At 42.8% G+C, this 16,596-nt stretch overlaps 1 protein-coding gene across 4 annotated transcripts in view; it reads right to left on the bottom strand.

Moving 5' to 3' along the window:
- Positions 1-763: 763 nt before the first annotated feature.
- SMS (spermine synthase) overlaps positions 764-16,596 on the bottom strand; it is a 59,135-nt gene continuing 43,302 nt past the window's right edge. For all 4 annotated transcript variants that reach the window (XM_080653895.1, XM_080653892.1, XM_080653894.1 and 1 more), the window contains exons 8-11: positions 11,614-11,728; positions 10,722-10,801; positions 4,494-4,609; positions 764-1,305 (exon numbers count right to left, since the gene is read on the bottom strand). In XM_080653895.1, coding sequence (XP_080510021.1) covers positions 1,266-1,305; positions 4,494-4,609; positions 10,722-10,801; positions 11,614-11,728 — 351 coding nt within the window. In that variant the 3' untranslated portion in view covers positions 764-1,265. The remainder of the gene's footprint in view (positions 1,306-4,493; positions 4,610-10,721; positions 10,802-11,613; positions 11,729-16,596) is intronic.

The raw sequence follows: 16,596 nt of genomic DNA, 5'->3' as shown, positions 1-16,596 counted from the left end.
CACAAAGGTACAGTCAATTTGCTTTTTTTCTCTTTTGTTAGTGTAGATTATTGTTTCTTCTTCCATGACAACCTTGGGAGGAAGATAGGTTACTAATTCTATCTCAAAAGGAACATTGAATTATTTCATTTTTAAAGTTTTGCTTATTGTAAATTCACCATAAATGAACTCTATTGATAAAGCATAAAGATTTTATTTAAAAAACAACATAACTCAGTGATATCTAATCAGCCAAGTCAATATACCCTCACCTCTCATGTGGGTTGTTTCCCACTAACATACCAAGCTAGTAGTTACAAGCACTTCCTTAGGTTGAGTTCAAGTTGCTCTGGTTGCAGGCCTCTCTACAAACTATCATCTATTTGTGCATCCAAAAATCTTCTCAAAGCTTCACAGCAGCGATCCAAACTGATCTTTGTTTCCACATCTAACACAGGAGTAAGATGGGGGACAAAAAAAAAAAAAAAAAAAAAAAGCTTCTGACTTTCAACTTCACAGTAAGGCCAAATCTTTTCCTATCCTCAGGTCAATTTTATAATGAAGAACTGGTGAATGTAATAGGCTGTGTGTATCATTTACCACAATGGTAAATGGAAGTCATTACTACTGTTCAAAAAAGGCCCTAAGGCCATCCTATTGTAAAGAGATAAATGACACCAGGAGTGATAAAAGAGAACTAAAAAAAGACCCAGGAGATACCTTTGTTCTTCGCAGTAGGAAGAAAAAGGAGACCTAACCGAAATAAAAGAACAGACACATGAAATTTCTCATTTGTAATTTTAATCAAAGCATTGCTAATTCGTTGTTGTTTTTTTTTACTTTCATAAAAGCACCAAATTTTAATCATGTAAGTCAATTCGTTTTTTGGGAAAGAAACACCATCAAGAACTCCCCTCCAGAATAAAACAATGATGTTCATTCTTTCAAACAACCAAATTCAAAGTCTACCAAAACAAAAACGAAAACAGCCCACACAGGAAAAAAAGTAAAAAAAAAAAAAAAAAAAAAAAAATCACATTCTAGGGTTCAGTGCATTTAGCAGCCTTTGCTATGCTAGCTAATCATCCTTCAGCTGACTTGCAAAAAATAACACCCTAGGTCATCAAAATATACATTTTCCATTTGCCTTTTTAAATTAAAAAATAATTAAAAAAGAAAACTTGAAGGAATTCACAATCAATTGCCTGACTCATTTTGATGGCATGTACAGCATGTGAAGGTCAGGAAGGCTATTTGTAGCACATGTGATGAGGGGATATTGATCTTCAAGGTTTAGCTTTCTTCCAAACAGTGTAAAATACCCACCTGGACAAGGAGTTAAGGAATGAGAACTGGTAATTCGAAGAACAGGTATCACTTAAAATGTTGTGGAAAGGCCTATGTGGTGACCTTGCAAACTCAAAAGAGACCTACAGTAACCACAAAGGATGGTCTGAAATGAAAACCTTTAATGAAAAAGCAGTTTACAGTGGGTAGTCATGTCCTAGGCCAGTATCTTCCCTGGCAAAGATCAACTTCCATCTTTCCTGAGCCTACTGTCTTTTTGCATCTAAGGTAACTTACCTGTGGAATGTCAGGGCCACTGGTAACTTCCCTTTTTCCGGACCCCCCAGGGCACAACCATTGTTATTATCTTGCTAGTCGTTGACTGCTAACAATCTTTTATCCACCTGAGTAAAGAAGCATGTGTCTATCATTTTACTTTCTATCCAATCCCAGAGGTTTGGCCGCTTTGCTTTATCCCGCCTCCCTAACCTATCACCAATGAACTTCACGTAATCCCACTTATGTCTCCTCCTTTGACTGTAATGTCTAAAACAAGGTCAAAAACCCGCCATTATAGGGCACTATCTCAATCTCAATACGTTGAGATTCTGCTTCCCTGCAATTGTTGTATGGCTCAAATTAATTCACAAAATTCTTTACAGGTTTGAATGTTTTTTCCTTAACAATTTGCCGGCCTACAGAAATCGCTTAGAGCAGCAATTTTCAACCCTGTTCCTCTCATGGCACATTTTACTATTAAAATTCTGTGGCACACCAAAAAAATATGTTATACTTTTTGCCAATCTGACAAAAGAAGTATCATTTTGATTCATTCATACCAGATAGCTACTGTTGTGTTGGCTGTTGTCGTCTTTTTACTTGGCAATCTAAGGGAAAAGAGGTCAGTGCCGGGAAAGTTAGGGAGAGGTGGGGGAAATAAGAGATCAACCGAAGGACTTGCATGCATATAAGAATAACCAACAGATGCAAAACATTGGGGGGTGAGGGCATGTATGGGAGTGGGGGGGGGCAATGGTAAGATATGTATACATATAATATCTTAATAAAAAATAAAAAAAGAGGTCAGTGCCCCTGACTAGTCAGGGCTGCAGGTTTTAAAAGTCCTTTCGGCACCCTGGCTGCAAACCGCTGGCTTAGAGCATTGTGGCAATGAGAATGAAGGCCTCTTCAATAACCCACTTGGCAGCCTGGACACCCACCAGCCTGTGACACTGAGTGGGGGAGGGGGTGTGCGTAGGAAAGGTGATAGTGGCTGCTTTCAAGATCTCGAAGAAGTTTTAGGAAATTCTTACAAGGGTGGGCGGAAGAGACACAAACAAGAGGGAGGTGAGGAATGGGGTGGGGAGAGTGTGGGAGGTGGGAAGAAGAGGGAAAAAAAGGTGGAAGGAGGCAGAAGAGCCGGAGCCCAAGCTGAAGCCTTTTTTCCAAATGTTATCAACTGATTTCTAAAGTCTTTGTTAGGGGCAGAAATAGAAGATTGGAAACTAATTATAATGATAAGAAATCTTAATCATGCTCTGTTAACCGTGATGGTTCTGTTCTGATTAGAGAAAGCACACTCTAACCTGGCTGGGAGTTGTACGCCCTGGGACAATGGTCGGCAAACTCCTTAGTCACCAGAGCCAAATATCAACAGTACAACGATTGAAATTTCTTTGGAGAGCCAAATTTTTTAAACTTAAAGTTCTTCTAACGCCACTTCTTCAAGATAGACTCGCCCAGGCCGTGGTATTTGGTGGAAGAGCCACACTCAAGGGGCCAAAGAGCCGCATGTGGCTCGCGAGCCGCGGTTTGCCGACCACGGCCCTAGGACATGGGAGCTAACACCAGAATGCAGTCCATCCTCCATCATTATGGAAGATTTACAACCTCGCGGCTGAAACAATCTAGTCCTGGAGGCACCTTCTCTTTGTAACGCCAGCCCCTATTGCCTGTAATCTGGTCCCGGGACACTGTGAGGCGCCTGCCCTGCGACCTCCCCTCAGCCCACATGACTTGTATGATTATCCCGTGCCCACTTTCCCACCCCTGTAATTCCGACTTTCCCATGTAATCTTTGTCCTTCTACCCAATATAAGCAGCCGGTTTATGGTGGGGGGCAGAGAAGATTTTTGTGGGTGACCTGCTGCTCCCCCATGCTGCAGGCATTACTGGAATAAATGCTCCTATATGACTCCGCCCTGTCTCTGCTTCATTGGCTCATGTAGTGACAGGCAGCCCGGACCTTGGTTGTCTGGTTACAGTTCCAGAGAGAAACACAGACCTGACTGTAAAAATGCTCTAGAGAAGAGGCCTGATGAAGGTGGATGGTTGGAAGGGGGAGAGGTGTTCAAGTCTGACACAGGCAAGGAAGAACATGGCCCAGCAAGCGCAGAGCACTCAGGCATCCCACGGAGGACCCTGGGGGAGGGGAATGTTATGGCCTCCTTCCTGTCAGAACCTGCCCCACCTTGCAGACCAGCAGCAATCACAGGAAACTCCGCCACCTCAAGAAAGCAAGCTTTTGTCTGCACACTCCAGTGTGCCTTTTAGGAGGAGGAAACCCATTATAAATTTCCAGTGACAATGCTCTCATTCCGCGCCCCTCCCCGCCCCCGGAGTTCTTATTTCTGGGGATTAAATTTACTAAGTGGCCCTAATGGAAAACACCAACGTTAACTTTGAGATCCCCAGCATTATTCCTAGCTCTCGATTTCTATTGCAAATCGGAATATCAAGGGAAGTATAGAAACTGATATTAAAGTAGGATCATCGTAATATAGAAGTAGAATGCATGTCTTTAGTCTTTTTGCCTGCAACAGCTGGGGTTCTGAAGTGTCAATGTGCACATCAATCCCCTGGAGGGCTGCTTAAGGCCAGTCACCAGCTCCAGCTTTTCTCATTGGGCAGCAAGGCGGGGGCGCTTAAGAATTTGCCCGTCTAACTATTTCCCAGATGACGTCTAACTATTTCCCAGATGACGCTGCAGGACTGGGGACCACCTGTCAGAACCAGTGGGAGCTGCAGCAGGTCACACTCCAGAATCTGAGGGCGGGACCCAGGAATCAGTATTGTTTTAAAGGTCCCAGGGGCTTCCGATGTGCAGCCACGCTTGAAAACTGGGGCCTCATATACTACAGAGAATTCTCTTTATTCAAAATGTTAAGCTGGCACAGGATTGACTTGGTGTTCTGATCTGGCAACACAATGATAAGGTCAAAGGATACAATTCCAAGTATGAAGGGACACAGACGATCTCCTTTGAGAATTCCACAGGACAATACAGGTGTCCGAGCTGTTCTTCATAGAGTGACAGGGCTTCTGTCAAATTGACACAGTTCCCCTAAATCAAAGAGAGAAAACAAACAACGGGATACTGGAGTCCACTGAGGGTCCCACTCATTTGAAGGTCACTAATAAATGGGAACAATTCTAGCTTCCGGTAAAAGTTCATCTTTGAAAATGAGATATGGTTTCTGTACTTTCACAAATTGCACTGAGCTCTATTTATAGATCCATTAGTTCATTATTCTTCTACCTCATTTACCAAGCCATTTCAAATGATTAGAGTATGAAGCAATACAAAAACAAGTGAGACCAATTTCTCATTTAGTGACACAGCCTTTGTATCAACACCATGCAATAGCAAAGATTCATACACAAAACCCATTCAATGTAAGTTTTCCCAGTAGTCACACTGTGTTTAGAATAATGTATCAAAAATATAATATTCTCGCCCTGACCGGTTTAGCTCAGTGGATAGAGCATCAGCCTGCAGCATGAAAGGTCCCAGGTTCGATTCGGGTCAAGGGCTTGTACCTTGGTTGCGGGCACATCCCCAGTAGGAGGTGTGCAGGAGGCGGCTGATCGATGTTTCTCTCTCATCCATGTTTCTAACTCTCTATCCCCCTCCTTTCCTCTCTGTAAAATATCAATAAAATATATTTTAAAAATATATAATATTCTGGTGGGTGGCGGTGGATGCGCACCCTTTCCCGGGGGGGGGGGGGGGGCAAGGGCCAGCTCCCCCCTCCCCTTTTTTCCAAATAAAAATATATATAATATTCTCGGTTTCCAGAAGGGCTTAAACTATGACCATCATAACAGTCTAAGATATCGGCACAGAACTATATTTACCCCCCATGCTTTCCCTGAAATTTCCCTGACTTAAGGCATAAGAGAGCAAAAGTCTATTCACGATATATACACTAAAGGTATTGCCCAGTTCCACTCCTTATCAGTTTCTCTTGACTTCATTGTTCTAAATTTTCTGCCTTTCTTGCCACCACTGATCTACTTAGCAAGCAGATCAGGGTGGTCAATGAATATAGTAGACATCTGCTAGGGGGCTACTGGGAAAGTATTTTATTCTGGACAATCAAGAATGAACTGTGACCCATCCCTTCAATTTCCTTCTAGCCTATAGCCTAGATGTAACATTTGGAGCTGCAGCAAATGTTACAATAAAAAAAAAAAGGTGAAGAGAATCAGAGATGCTGGCCAAGAGCCATGGCAGAGCGGCTAAATGGATACCTCATCTGCATGGTCCTACAGCACTGCTTCTAATCTTTTTATTTATTTTTATTTTTTTTTAAATATATTTTATTGATTTTTTACAGAGAGGAAGGGAGAGGGATAGAGAGTTAGAAACATCGATGAGAGAGAAACATCGATCAGCTGCCTCCTGCACACCTCCCACTGGAGATGTGCCCGCAACCAAGGTACATGCCCTTGACCGGAATCGAACCCGGGACCCTTGAGTCCGCAGGCCGATGCTCTATCCACTGAGCCAAACCAGTCAGGGCTAATCTTTTTATTTTTTAATCACAAGTTGCCAACAGCACTTTCTTTTTTCTTTTCTACATCCTGTTCTGCGGCTTCCTTGGCTTTTTCTGCCCAGATGTCAAAGAGCTGGGCACTGGCGTGGGCCATGCAAAGACTGGTGAATGCCTTGAAGTCCTCCTCTGTGATGACCCTGGCTTTCTCCTTCCTGTAGACGTTCCGTATGGGCATGACCGGTCCTGTCAGCTGGGTGCCATCTTGAGTTCTTCAGCAGAACTGTCTCCCTTCTTAGGGGCCGCGGGCTTCCTGGGGAAGGAGCGGTACTCCTTCAGGCCGCTGCACATTGGCCTGTAGGGACTCGGTGGACTTGTTCTGCCTCCTCGGATCCACCGAGATCCCAATGGTCCAGGCCACCCTTTTTTTGGATGCCGGTCACCCTTAATTCCTCCAAGCTGAAGCCCCTGCTGGCTCACACTGTGCTGTGGTACCTCATTGTGGGGCATCTCTCCATGGACAGTATGGGTCTGGATACAGGGCGGGCTTTGGCTTACTGGGCCTTGCATTGGCGGATCCCACATGTGGTGGTTCAACCATGTGACAGTGCACAGCTGCCAGAACTTGTGGAAGTGGGGCTTCAGGGTCATGCCATTTTGGGCCTTCTCTGAAGGAGACCCAGCACTGGAAAGCAGTGGTTCTCAACGCTTGGTGTACATAGGAATCACAGGTGATCTTGCTAAAATACAGATTTTCATTTAGTAGGCCGGGGGGGCAGGGTAGGGTCTATCATTTTAGCACAATATCTTCCCAAGTGCTTTCATAATGGACTTAGAAGACAAGATAGGTATTTCATGCCACCTATTTTCTTTCTTTTTTTGGCCACCTATTTTCTTTTAAAAATATATTTTATTGGTATTTTACAGAGAGGAAGGGAGAGGGATAGAGAGCTAGAAACATCGATGAGAGAGAAACATCGATCAGCTGCCTCCTGCACACCTCCCACTGGGGATGTGCCCGCAACCAAGGTACATGCCCTTGACCGGAATTGAACCCGGGACCCTTCAGTCCGCAGGCACTGAGCCAAACCGGTTTCGGCCCTATTTTCTTTTTTAAAAATATATTTTTATTGACTTTAGAGAGGAGGGGAGAGGAAGAGAGAGATAGAAACATCAATGATGAGAGAGAATCATTGATCAGCTGCTTCCTGCAAGTCCCCTACTAGGGATCAAGACCACACAATCCGGGCATGTGCCCTTGACCGGGAATCGAACCATGACTTCCTGGTTCATAGGTCAATGCTCCATCACCGAGCAACACTGGCCGGGCACCACCTACTTTCTTTTAACCACTGAAGTTCATAACATTCAGAGGGCTAATGAATGTATGTGCTGATTCTATTTCTTCAAAAGAACGTCACTGTCAACCTGCCAAAAAATAGGCATGTACAATATAAGATGAATATTATTCACAGATTAAGACAGCCTGTGATGTAACCATTTTTGAGGATGGTCTTTCAAAACCAATCAACCAGCCAGCCATGGGCAAGCCGGTAGACAGAACTATTCTGAGAGCTGGCCTTGGTGGTTTTAACTTAGCACATTCGCTCAGCATGACGTCATCCTTCAGTGCCAGCCAGTTTAGTAACCCATCATCTAGGTCCTGCAATGGGATTTGGCCAAAGTGCCCTTGGCCAGCATATAATTTGGTTTCAACATCAAGTTCAGCATGAGAGCATATAAACACCACATGTGTAATTTAAGACTCACAAATAGAAAACACTGCCTGGTTGTTTTTAGAGCACATCACCCCTGGGGAAGCTGTAGAATAGAAACGCCACCGATGTACACGGTTCAATGGTTTCCCTTGCCATCCCAAAATTGACACCACACTCTCTTCATAGAGGGTATACAGGAGAACCTCCTTACAGAGAATGTGGTAAGGAAATGGGATACTTTCAATTTGTTCTTCCCCAACACTGTCAAAAAGCAGTTTAAAAAAGAAAATAAACTCACCACAAATAGAGACCTACCCGAAAAAGTAACATGATGCACTCCACTTTCCTGTTTATTTAAATAGAACTACTTTTTTTATTTGCTTAAGAAAGATACATGGGAAATGCAGGAAAAAAATCTAATAGCAAAGAATTAAGCACTTATTAAGGATGAGAGAAAGTGAATAATGGGGCAATGGGACGGGGGGGGGGTGCACTCCAACGGAGTAAATCCCAATTCAGTAGCTTCAGTTCTAGAAAGTTCTCCTTGACCCATGTTAGATGTGGGTAAGTGATACTTGGTTTTTTACTTTAGATTTCTGTATTGCTTGTGTCTTTTAAACTTAACAGTTAGCATGTATTACTTCTGTAATGTAAAAAGCAGGTGCAAAAGTATACATCCTTAAGGACACCATTTTTATTGGGTTCAAAAGCAAGAAAAACTACACAATATAATAATTTAGTATATCACAAATATGTGAAACATCTATAAAGAACAGCACAGGAATAAAAAACCCAACAACACTAAAGATAGTTTACTTCTAGAAGGTGGGCACGGATTAGAGAGGAATGGGGATGTGTCAGTGGTACTGGCAATGTCCAATTCTCAAGCTAGGGGAGTCAGAGTTTGCTAATACTTGGCATTATAATTTACATGAATGTCACACACATTATCAAAAAACCTAGTCTTAATGGGGAGTGGGGAGTAAAGGGAGGGAGGCCAAGTCTCAGGATCTGCCTCCTAGTCCTGTGAAAGCAATTCTCCCCCAGATTCAGATTCAAATTCCCCCATCCGGCAGAGCCAAAGTCCAGGCACTCCATGATGCTTTCCCCAGCTTTGTGGCACAATGACAAGGTCACAGTGACACCAATGACATTATGAACTGGGTACTGTGATGCAAGCAATGTTAGGCAGAAACATTTAGCTTTTGTCAATCACCAAGCAACAGGTCAAACAACACTTTCATCCCATCTTTACCCTGACTCCAGTTCTTTTTTTTTTTTTTTAATCTTTATTGTTGAAAGTATTACATGTCTCCCTTTCCCTCCATTGACCTCTTCTAATATGCCCTCTGCCCCAGGCCTTTACCACCCTATTGTCTTACTCCAGTTCGAAGCGACACACTTGAGGAAGGGAGGTGGGTGTGGGTGTAACGCATGCGGCCCACAACGAATATTTTGTGGCCCAGCCAATATAACAGTACGTAAGAAACATTTTAATAAAATTTTGTAACTTAATTTTTACAATATCCTGTTATACATAATTATTAATAACGAACTACAACGTTCGCTAATGACTGATGACTATAATTGTGTTGTATTCATTTCCCTTATGTACCTTATGCACAGGCGCACCATTTCTCTCACTAATACCAGCAGCAAATATTTTAGCAGCCAATTGCCACGTCATTAGTCTTGGACTGACTTGTTTGGTGTGCACAACAGGAAATATTTCACTTTCGGAGAACAAGAAAAATAGGTTTATTTGCATTACGCTTATTCATTTGTGCAGTTATTCAGAGTCTGGTAAGTTAATGTTCAAGAAAAAATATTAATTTTTATTAAAATGTTCTATTATTTTATGTTAACAGTGACTCATTTATTTCAGCCCTTTGTCTTCAGCATGTCTCTATCGAAATAAACCTACATTTCTATGGAAATTGAAGTTTTTGTTTTTTTGCGGCCCACATAAACTGAAACTTGTTTATTTGGCCTGTGTTAGCCTATGAGTTTGACATGCTTGGTGTAAATCAAGGGTGTCTTCTGAGCTTATCACCTGGCAGTAAAAAAAAAAATATATCGCACTGTGGCAACTACATCAGTACCTCCAGAATCAAACCACCCTGCACTCTTGACTTGACCACTGCTTCTTCAAGGGCCTACAACCTCCTTAGTCCACGTGTGCCATCACACATTCAACCACTGATCACTCCTGGGTATGATCAAATGAGATAGCCTGGCGCCTCCACCTGTAATGAATGCAGGGACAGGAAACATGTCCTAATACAGATTTTGAAATTCTTGCAAAGTGGCACAGCCCTGGGCATATAATGAGATTTTTCATAAAAGTCAGTTGGCAAAGGCAAGTTATCAAGGCCTGGATCATTAATATTTAATGAATGGGCTGTGGTGATCTGCTAAGGAAGTGTTTTTATTAAGCCTCCACACTGAGATATCAGTTCCCCAAGAAGGCAGTCTAAGGAAGTGTTTTTATTAAGCCTCCACATTGAGATATCAGTTCCCCAAGAAGGCAGTCTACTGGACAAATATTCTCAATGAAAGAAAACAGTCCCACTGTCCTCCTACCTCCACTTGTGAAAATTCCCCAACTCACTGAATGTGGGTTGCTTTTATAAGAATAAGCTGACTTGGAGCAGGTTTCATTGGAGATTTCCTAGAAAGGGGGAAATCACCATCTCTGTCTCCATCTCGTGGCAGCAGCTCATACTACAGCCAGAGCCCAAGGTTGATAAATCCGGTAACAAACATAATACAACAAAGCTGATTAATTCCTTAATAGATGCCAGGTTGGCTATTTACAAACTTAACTGCTTCAAAGATCATAATCGAATTATGTTGTTCTCTCCTTACCAGACATAAATTTCATGAACATGCATTCAAATTTCAAAATAGAAAATGCTTATTAAGAGTTTGGGGGGGGTGGGGGGACAGTTAAGTAGCCTACCTGTGTAAAGTATTTCCCATCCTGTTTCAGTACTTTCATGGAGAGATCAAGAATCAGTCTGAGAAACTCCCAGGTGGAATCTGGATGTTGAAAAATGTAGGTTTATTAAATATGGGTTTGCATGCATCAGAAACAAAATGCATCAATACTCAACAATACCAAAGAAAGAAAGAGCCACGAGCTTGAGACCCAATATCAGAGAGCTTATTAACCAATGAAAATGTATTCTCACTTATGAACATATCGACTGGGTGTCTTGTACACATGTGCACATACCCAAGCGGGTCAAAAGCAAATGTGCTTTACTTAGCACTGTCCTCACAACACCAATAAAGATTCGACACAAAAGGCAGTGGTTGAAATCTGAAAGACTAAGTAAGGGGGCTAAGCAGCAACATCCCGAGAGAGAAACTGCAAGGGTCATCAGGTAGGAATCCAGCCTGCAGAGTCAGCAGGAGGACAAGGTTATAGAAAAATCATTAACGCTCAAACCCCAACCCAGCAGTGATTTCAAGCCTGGGGTTTGAGAAGGGAACTGTCTCTGGCGTTGTTTAGGCAGGTCACCAGTTTGTTCCATTACAGGTTAAAAATCACCTAGGGCAAATGATCAAACAAGCTAATGTATTAATGGTATAATTATGAGTCATTTTCTTTCATGTTTGTTTCAAATGACTGAGTTAATTTGCTCATTTAGGAGCAGGACAGGATTTGACCAAAGCCAAATACAGCCATCTTTCCACCGTGGGCCTCAGTTTAACTACCTTAAAAAAAACAATGAAGACACTTAACTAGATAATCTCCAAGATCCTATCATTCTCACCTGGTACCAAGAAAAACATTTCCATGAACATTTCCATTATTGTGGTTAAAAACAAAACAAAACAAAATCTACCTTCTTCCGGAGAGGTGGAGATCGGAACAGCTGTCAAATCATTAATCACATAATCAAACTCTCTCCCTTCTTTGGCGTACCTCTTCAGTACCGGAATACAGTCCTCTACTAGAACCTTCCAGAAAGAACAGAAATAATTCGGGTGAGCCAACACACGTGGAAGTAGTTAAACACTTGTAGAGGAAGGGGAAAAATGCAAGCTGGGGCTGACAGCCCACAGCACCTGCCACACGAATAAAAATGACTTCCACCCATGCCTGTAAGAACTAAAATTCAGTGCTTACTACATGCTTCATGTGCCATCTCATTTTATCTAAACCACTCTACAAGTGCTCTCATTATCCCTGTTTTACAAAAGGAGAAAACAAACTTAGGAGGATACGAAGTTTACCCAAAGGCACCCAGTAACAGAGCCAAGAAGTACACCTAGAGATATCTGAAAGCCAAGTTCATGCTTTTAACCCTAATCTAAATCACCTCTCCTACTCTCTGTATTTTCTTCTATTTTTAGTTTTTCTTCTACACGAGTACTGAATAACTTCATTGTCTATTGATGTATTTTTGCACTTTACTCCAAACTCTTTTTTTAAAAAAAATATATTTTATTGATTTTTTTACAAAGAGGAAGGGAGAGGGATAGAGAGTTAGAATCGATGAGAGAGAAACATTGATCAGCTGCCTCCTGCACACCTCCCACTGGGGATGTGCCCGCAACCAAGGTACGTGCCCCTGACCGGAATCGAACCCGGGACCCTCCAGTCCGCAGGCCGATGCTCTATCCACTGAGCCAAACCGGTTTCGGCTACTCCAAACTCTTAACCTAAGGTTTTTCAATTTCCTCTAACACTTATGAGTACTGCCGGTAATAAAGCCATGTAATACATACCAGCTCCCAAAACAGTTATTAATGAGGTAAGTACAGAAGCTAAGAGCTGGAATTCTCATCTTGACAGTTTACAGTAAATTCAGGAACTAAGTTTGGGGGTTGCCTTATCTTTGAAGTGCTGGGGACCCATCTGGCTCCAGGCAACATCCTGAACTAGGCGAGAGTTATTCCCCTTCTCTTCCATTTTTCTAGTTACAAAATACATATTTGTGTAAAAAGAATTCACATATAACAAATCAGAAATCAAGGTTCGCCTGGCTGGCATGGCTCAGTGGTTGAACATCAGCCTATGAACCAGGAGGTCATGGTTCGATTCCTGGTCAAGGGCACATGCCCGGGTTGTGGTCTCCATCCCCAGTAGGGGGCGTGCAGGAGGCAGCCGAAAAATGATTCTCTCTAATTATTGATGTTTCTATCTCTGTCTCCCTCTCCCTTCCTCTCTGAAATCAATAAAAATATATTTTTATAAAAAAGAAATCAACGTTGCCACAATCCTCTAAAATAATCTATTCCAGATTTTTCATATGTATGCTCTTACACACATCCTCAAAGTCTCATCTATGGCGCACACTGACCACTGGGGGCAGACACTCAATGCAGGACCTGCCCCCAGCCCACAGGGTGGGAGCAGGGTCCCCATCACCCCGCTGGTCGCCCCGCAGATCAGCCCTGATCACGGGCCAGGCCTAGGGACCCTACCCCGTGCCAGAAATTTGTGCACCAGGCCTCTAGTGTTTTATAATGTGCCTCACTTAATACAGTGGTCGGCAAACCGCAGCTCGCGAGCCACAGTTTGCCGCTCTGTTGACTAATGAGTTTGCCGACCACTGACCTAGACTCTCGATTCCAATAATTACAGGCTGTTGTTGTTCCTTGTGATTATGCCCCTAGGCCAGTGGTCGGCAAACTCATTAGTCAACAGAGCGGCAAACCGCGGCTCGCGAGCCGAAATTTGCTGACCGCTGACTTAATACATCATTCAAGTGTAACCATGCAAAAACAAAGAAGGCACTAACACCCCAGTTGCCTTCAATCTATTTATCAATCCCATTTAAGTGCTTAAAAGATCTCAAGATTTTTTCCCTGTGCTCATAAAGATTCTTATAAACTCTCATCCGCAAATAAAAACAAGTGCTTATTCTTTTGTAAAACTAGGATCACACACATTGTTCTAAACTTGGAAATATTTACCTAATATCATTCCAGGTAATGATGTTTGTAAAAACTGTATCATTCTATTAAAATGTTCTACCCTTAGCATCTGCAAGCCTTGGCCCCTACAAATACAGCCATAATAAACCTCCATAATAAAGTATAGATGCTTTTTTTTGTCTGAGGGCTGGATGCTCAAACACGGGATTGCTGAGACAAAGGCATGTGCATTTTAGTTTTTAAGGCAATTCACACTCCAATCGTCAATGCTTGTGAACAACTGTTTCCTTTCACCCTTCCTAGCATTGGCTGTTGTCCCCCTTCTTCTCCTGGTATCAAATCCCTTGCTAATATTTTCACATGAACTTCCTGCACCACCAACAGGGGTGAACATCTTGTCTTAAAAAGTTTGCAGGTTGCCCTGGCCGGTTTGGCTTAGTGGATAGAGTGTCGGCCTGCGGACTAAGGGGTCCTGGGTTCGATTCTGGTCAAGGGCATGTACCTTGGTTGTGGGCACATCCCCATTGGGGGGTGTGCAGGAGGCAGCTGATCGATGTTTCTCATCGATGTTTCTAACTCTCTATCCCTCTCCCTTCCTCTCTGTAAAAAATCAATAAAATATATATTTTTTAAAAAAGTTTGCAGGTTATTTGACTTCTGCCCTCTGAGAAGTACCAGTTCATACGGTTAAACCATTTTTTTAAGTAGCTAATTTTAAAATTTTAAAAGTTGTAGGGTTGGAGAAACCAAGATGGCGGCATAGGTAAGCACATAAACTGCTGCCTCGCACAACAATTTCAAAACTACAACTGAAAGACAGAACGGACACCATCCAGAACCACAGGAAAGCTGGCTGAGTGGAAATTCTACAACTAGAAGGAAAGAGAAAAGCTCACAGAGAATTGGAGGTACGGCAAAGGGTCTTTGTGCGCGCAGAGAAGAAGGGCGGCTGAGAGCCTGGCTGACTTTCTCTGGCGGAAGGGGGAAGAAAGCCCCCGACCGCACTGAACCCCAGTTCTGACTGCACTGAACCCCAGTTCCGGGCGAGCCCCTGGGGACCCACGCTCTTACGGGGGGAGTCTGGACTCTCCGGCGGAGACTCGGGAGCCGGGGAAGGCAGAAGTCTGAAGGCGCGCGTGTGCGTGCAAGGGCAAGGCTGACTGGAAGCCAAGACTGAGACTCCACCCCATCCAAACTGAGCACAGAGGCTATTGCAATTTGGCAAGTCTAATCCTATAAGGCTGTCTCCAGCACCGAACTTCTCCCAGCATAGACACAGCTGATCCTTACAGCCAACTGGCCTGGAGGTCAATTATTCCCAGTGATACCAACAACAATCAAGACTTAATTACAACAAGGCTGTACACACAGTCCACAAAGGGGTGCACCAAGAGTGTCCACCTCAGGTTAACTGGGGAGGCAGACCCACTGGGCCATATAGGAAACCTAGCACACAAATCTACCTTACCAACTTAGGGAAGCAGTGAAAATGCGGCGTCAAAGAATCAGATCACAAACGAAAGAAATGGAGGAAAACAAACGACTGGATATAGAGTTCAAAACCACGGTTATAAGGCTTTTCAAGAATATCCTAGAAAAGGCCGATAAATATAACGAGACCCTCGAAGATATGAAAAAGGACCAACTAGAAATTAAGCATACACTGACTGAAATAAAAAATATTATACAGAGACCCACAAACAGACTAGAGGAACACAAAAATCAAGTCAAAGAATTGAAATACAAAGAAGCAAAAAACACTCAACCAAAAAAGCAAAAAGCAAAAAAAAAAAAAAAATCCAAAAAGTTGAAGATAGTATAAGAAGACTCTGGGACAACTTCAAGCGTACCAACATCAGAATTATGGGGGTGCCAGAAGAAGAGAGAGAGCAAGATTCTGAAAACCTATTTGAAGAAATAATGACCGAAAACTTCCCCCACCTGGTGAAAGAAATAGACTTACAACTCCAGGAAACGCACAGAACCCCAAACAAAAGGAATCCAAAGAGGACCACACCAAGACACATCATAATTAAAATGCCAAGAGCAAAAGACAAAGAGAGAATATTAAAAGCAGCAAGAGAAAAACAGTTAGTTACCTACAAGGGAGCACCCATACGACTGTCAGCTGATTTCTCAACAGAAACTATGCAGGCCAGACGGGAGTGGCAAGAAATTTTCAATGTGATGAATAGCAAGAACCTACAACCAAGATTACTCTACCCAGCAAAGCTATCATTCAGAATTGAAGGGCAGATAAAGAGCTTCACAGATAAGAAAAAGCTAAAGGAGTTCATCACCACCAAACAAGTATTATATGAAATGCTGAAAGGTATTCTTAAAGAAGAGGAAGAAGAAAAAAGTAAAGATAAAAATTATGAACAACAGCCGAAACCGGTTTGGCTCAGTGGATAGAGCGTCGGCCTGCTGACTGAAGGGTCCCAGGTTCGATTCCGGTCAAGGGCATGTACCTTGGTTGCGGGCACATCCCCAGTAGGGGGTGTGCAGGAGGCAGCTGATCGATGTTTCTCTCTCATCGATGTTTCTAGCTCTCTATCCCTCTCCCTTCCTCTCTGTGAAATATCAATAAAATATATTTTTAAAAAAATTATGAACAACAAATACATATCTATCAACAAGTGAACCTAAAAATCAAGTGAGGAACAGAATAATCTGGTGAATATAATAGAATCAGGGGCATAGAAAGGGAGTGGACTGATAATTCTCAGGGGGAAAGGGGTATGGGGGGTTCATGAAGAGACTGGACAAAAATCATACACCTATGGATGAGGACAGTGGGGGGGCGGTAAGGGCAGAAGGTGGGGTGGGAACTGGATGGAGGGGAGCTATGGGGGGAAAAAGGAGAAACAATTGTAATAATCTGAATAAAGATTTATTAAAATAAAAAAATAAAAATAAAAAAGTTGTAGGGTCTCTTTATATAT

Source organism: Plecotus auritus, assembly GCF_963455305.1.
Source record: "Plecotus auritus genome assembly, chromosome: X".
NCBI lineage: Eukaryota > Metazoa > Chordata > Mammalia > Chiroptera > Vespertilionidae > Plecotus > Plecotus auritus.
Note: the sequence above shows the minus strand (reverse complement) of the source record. Positions and strands in the feature narration are given on the sequence as shown.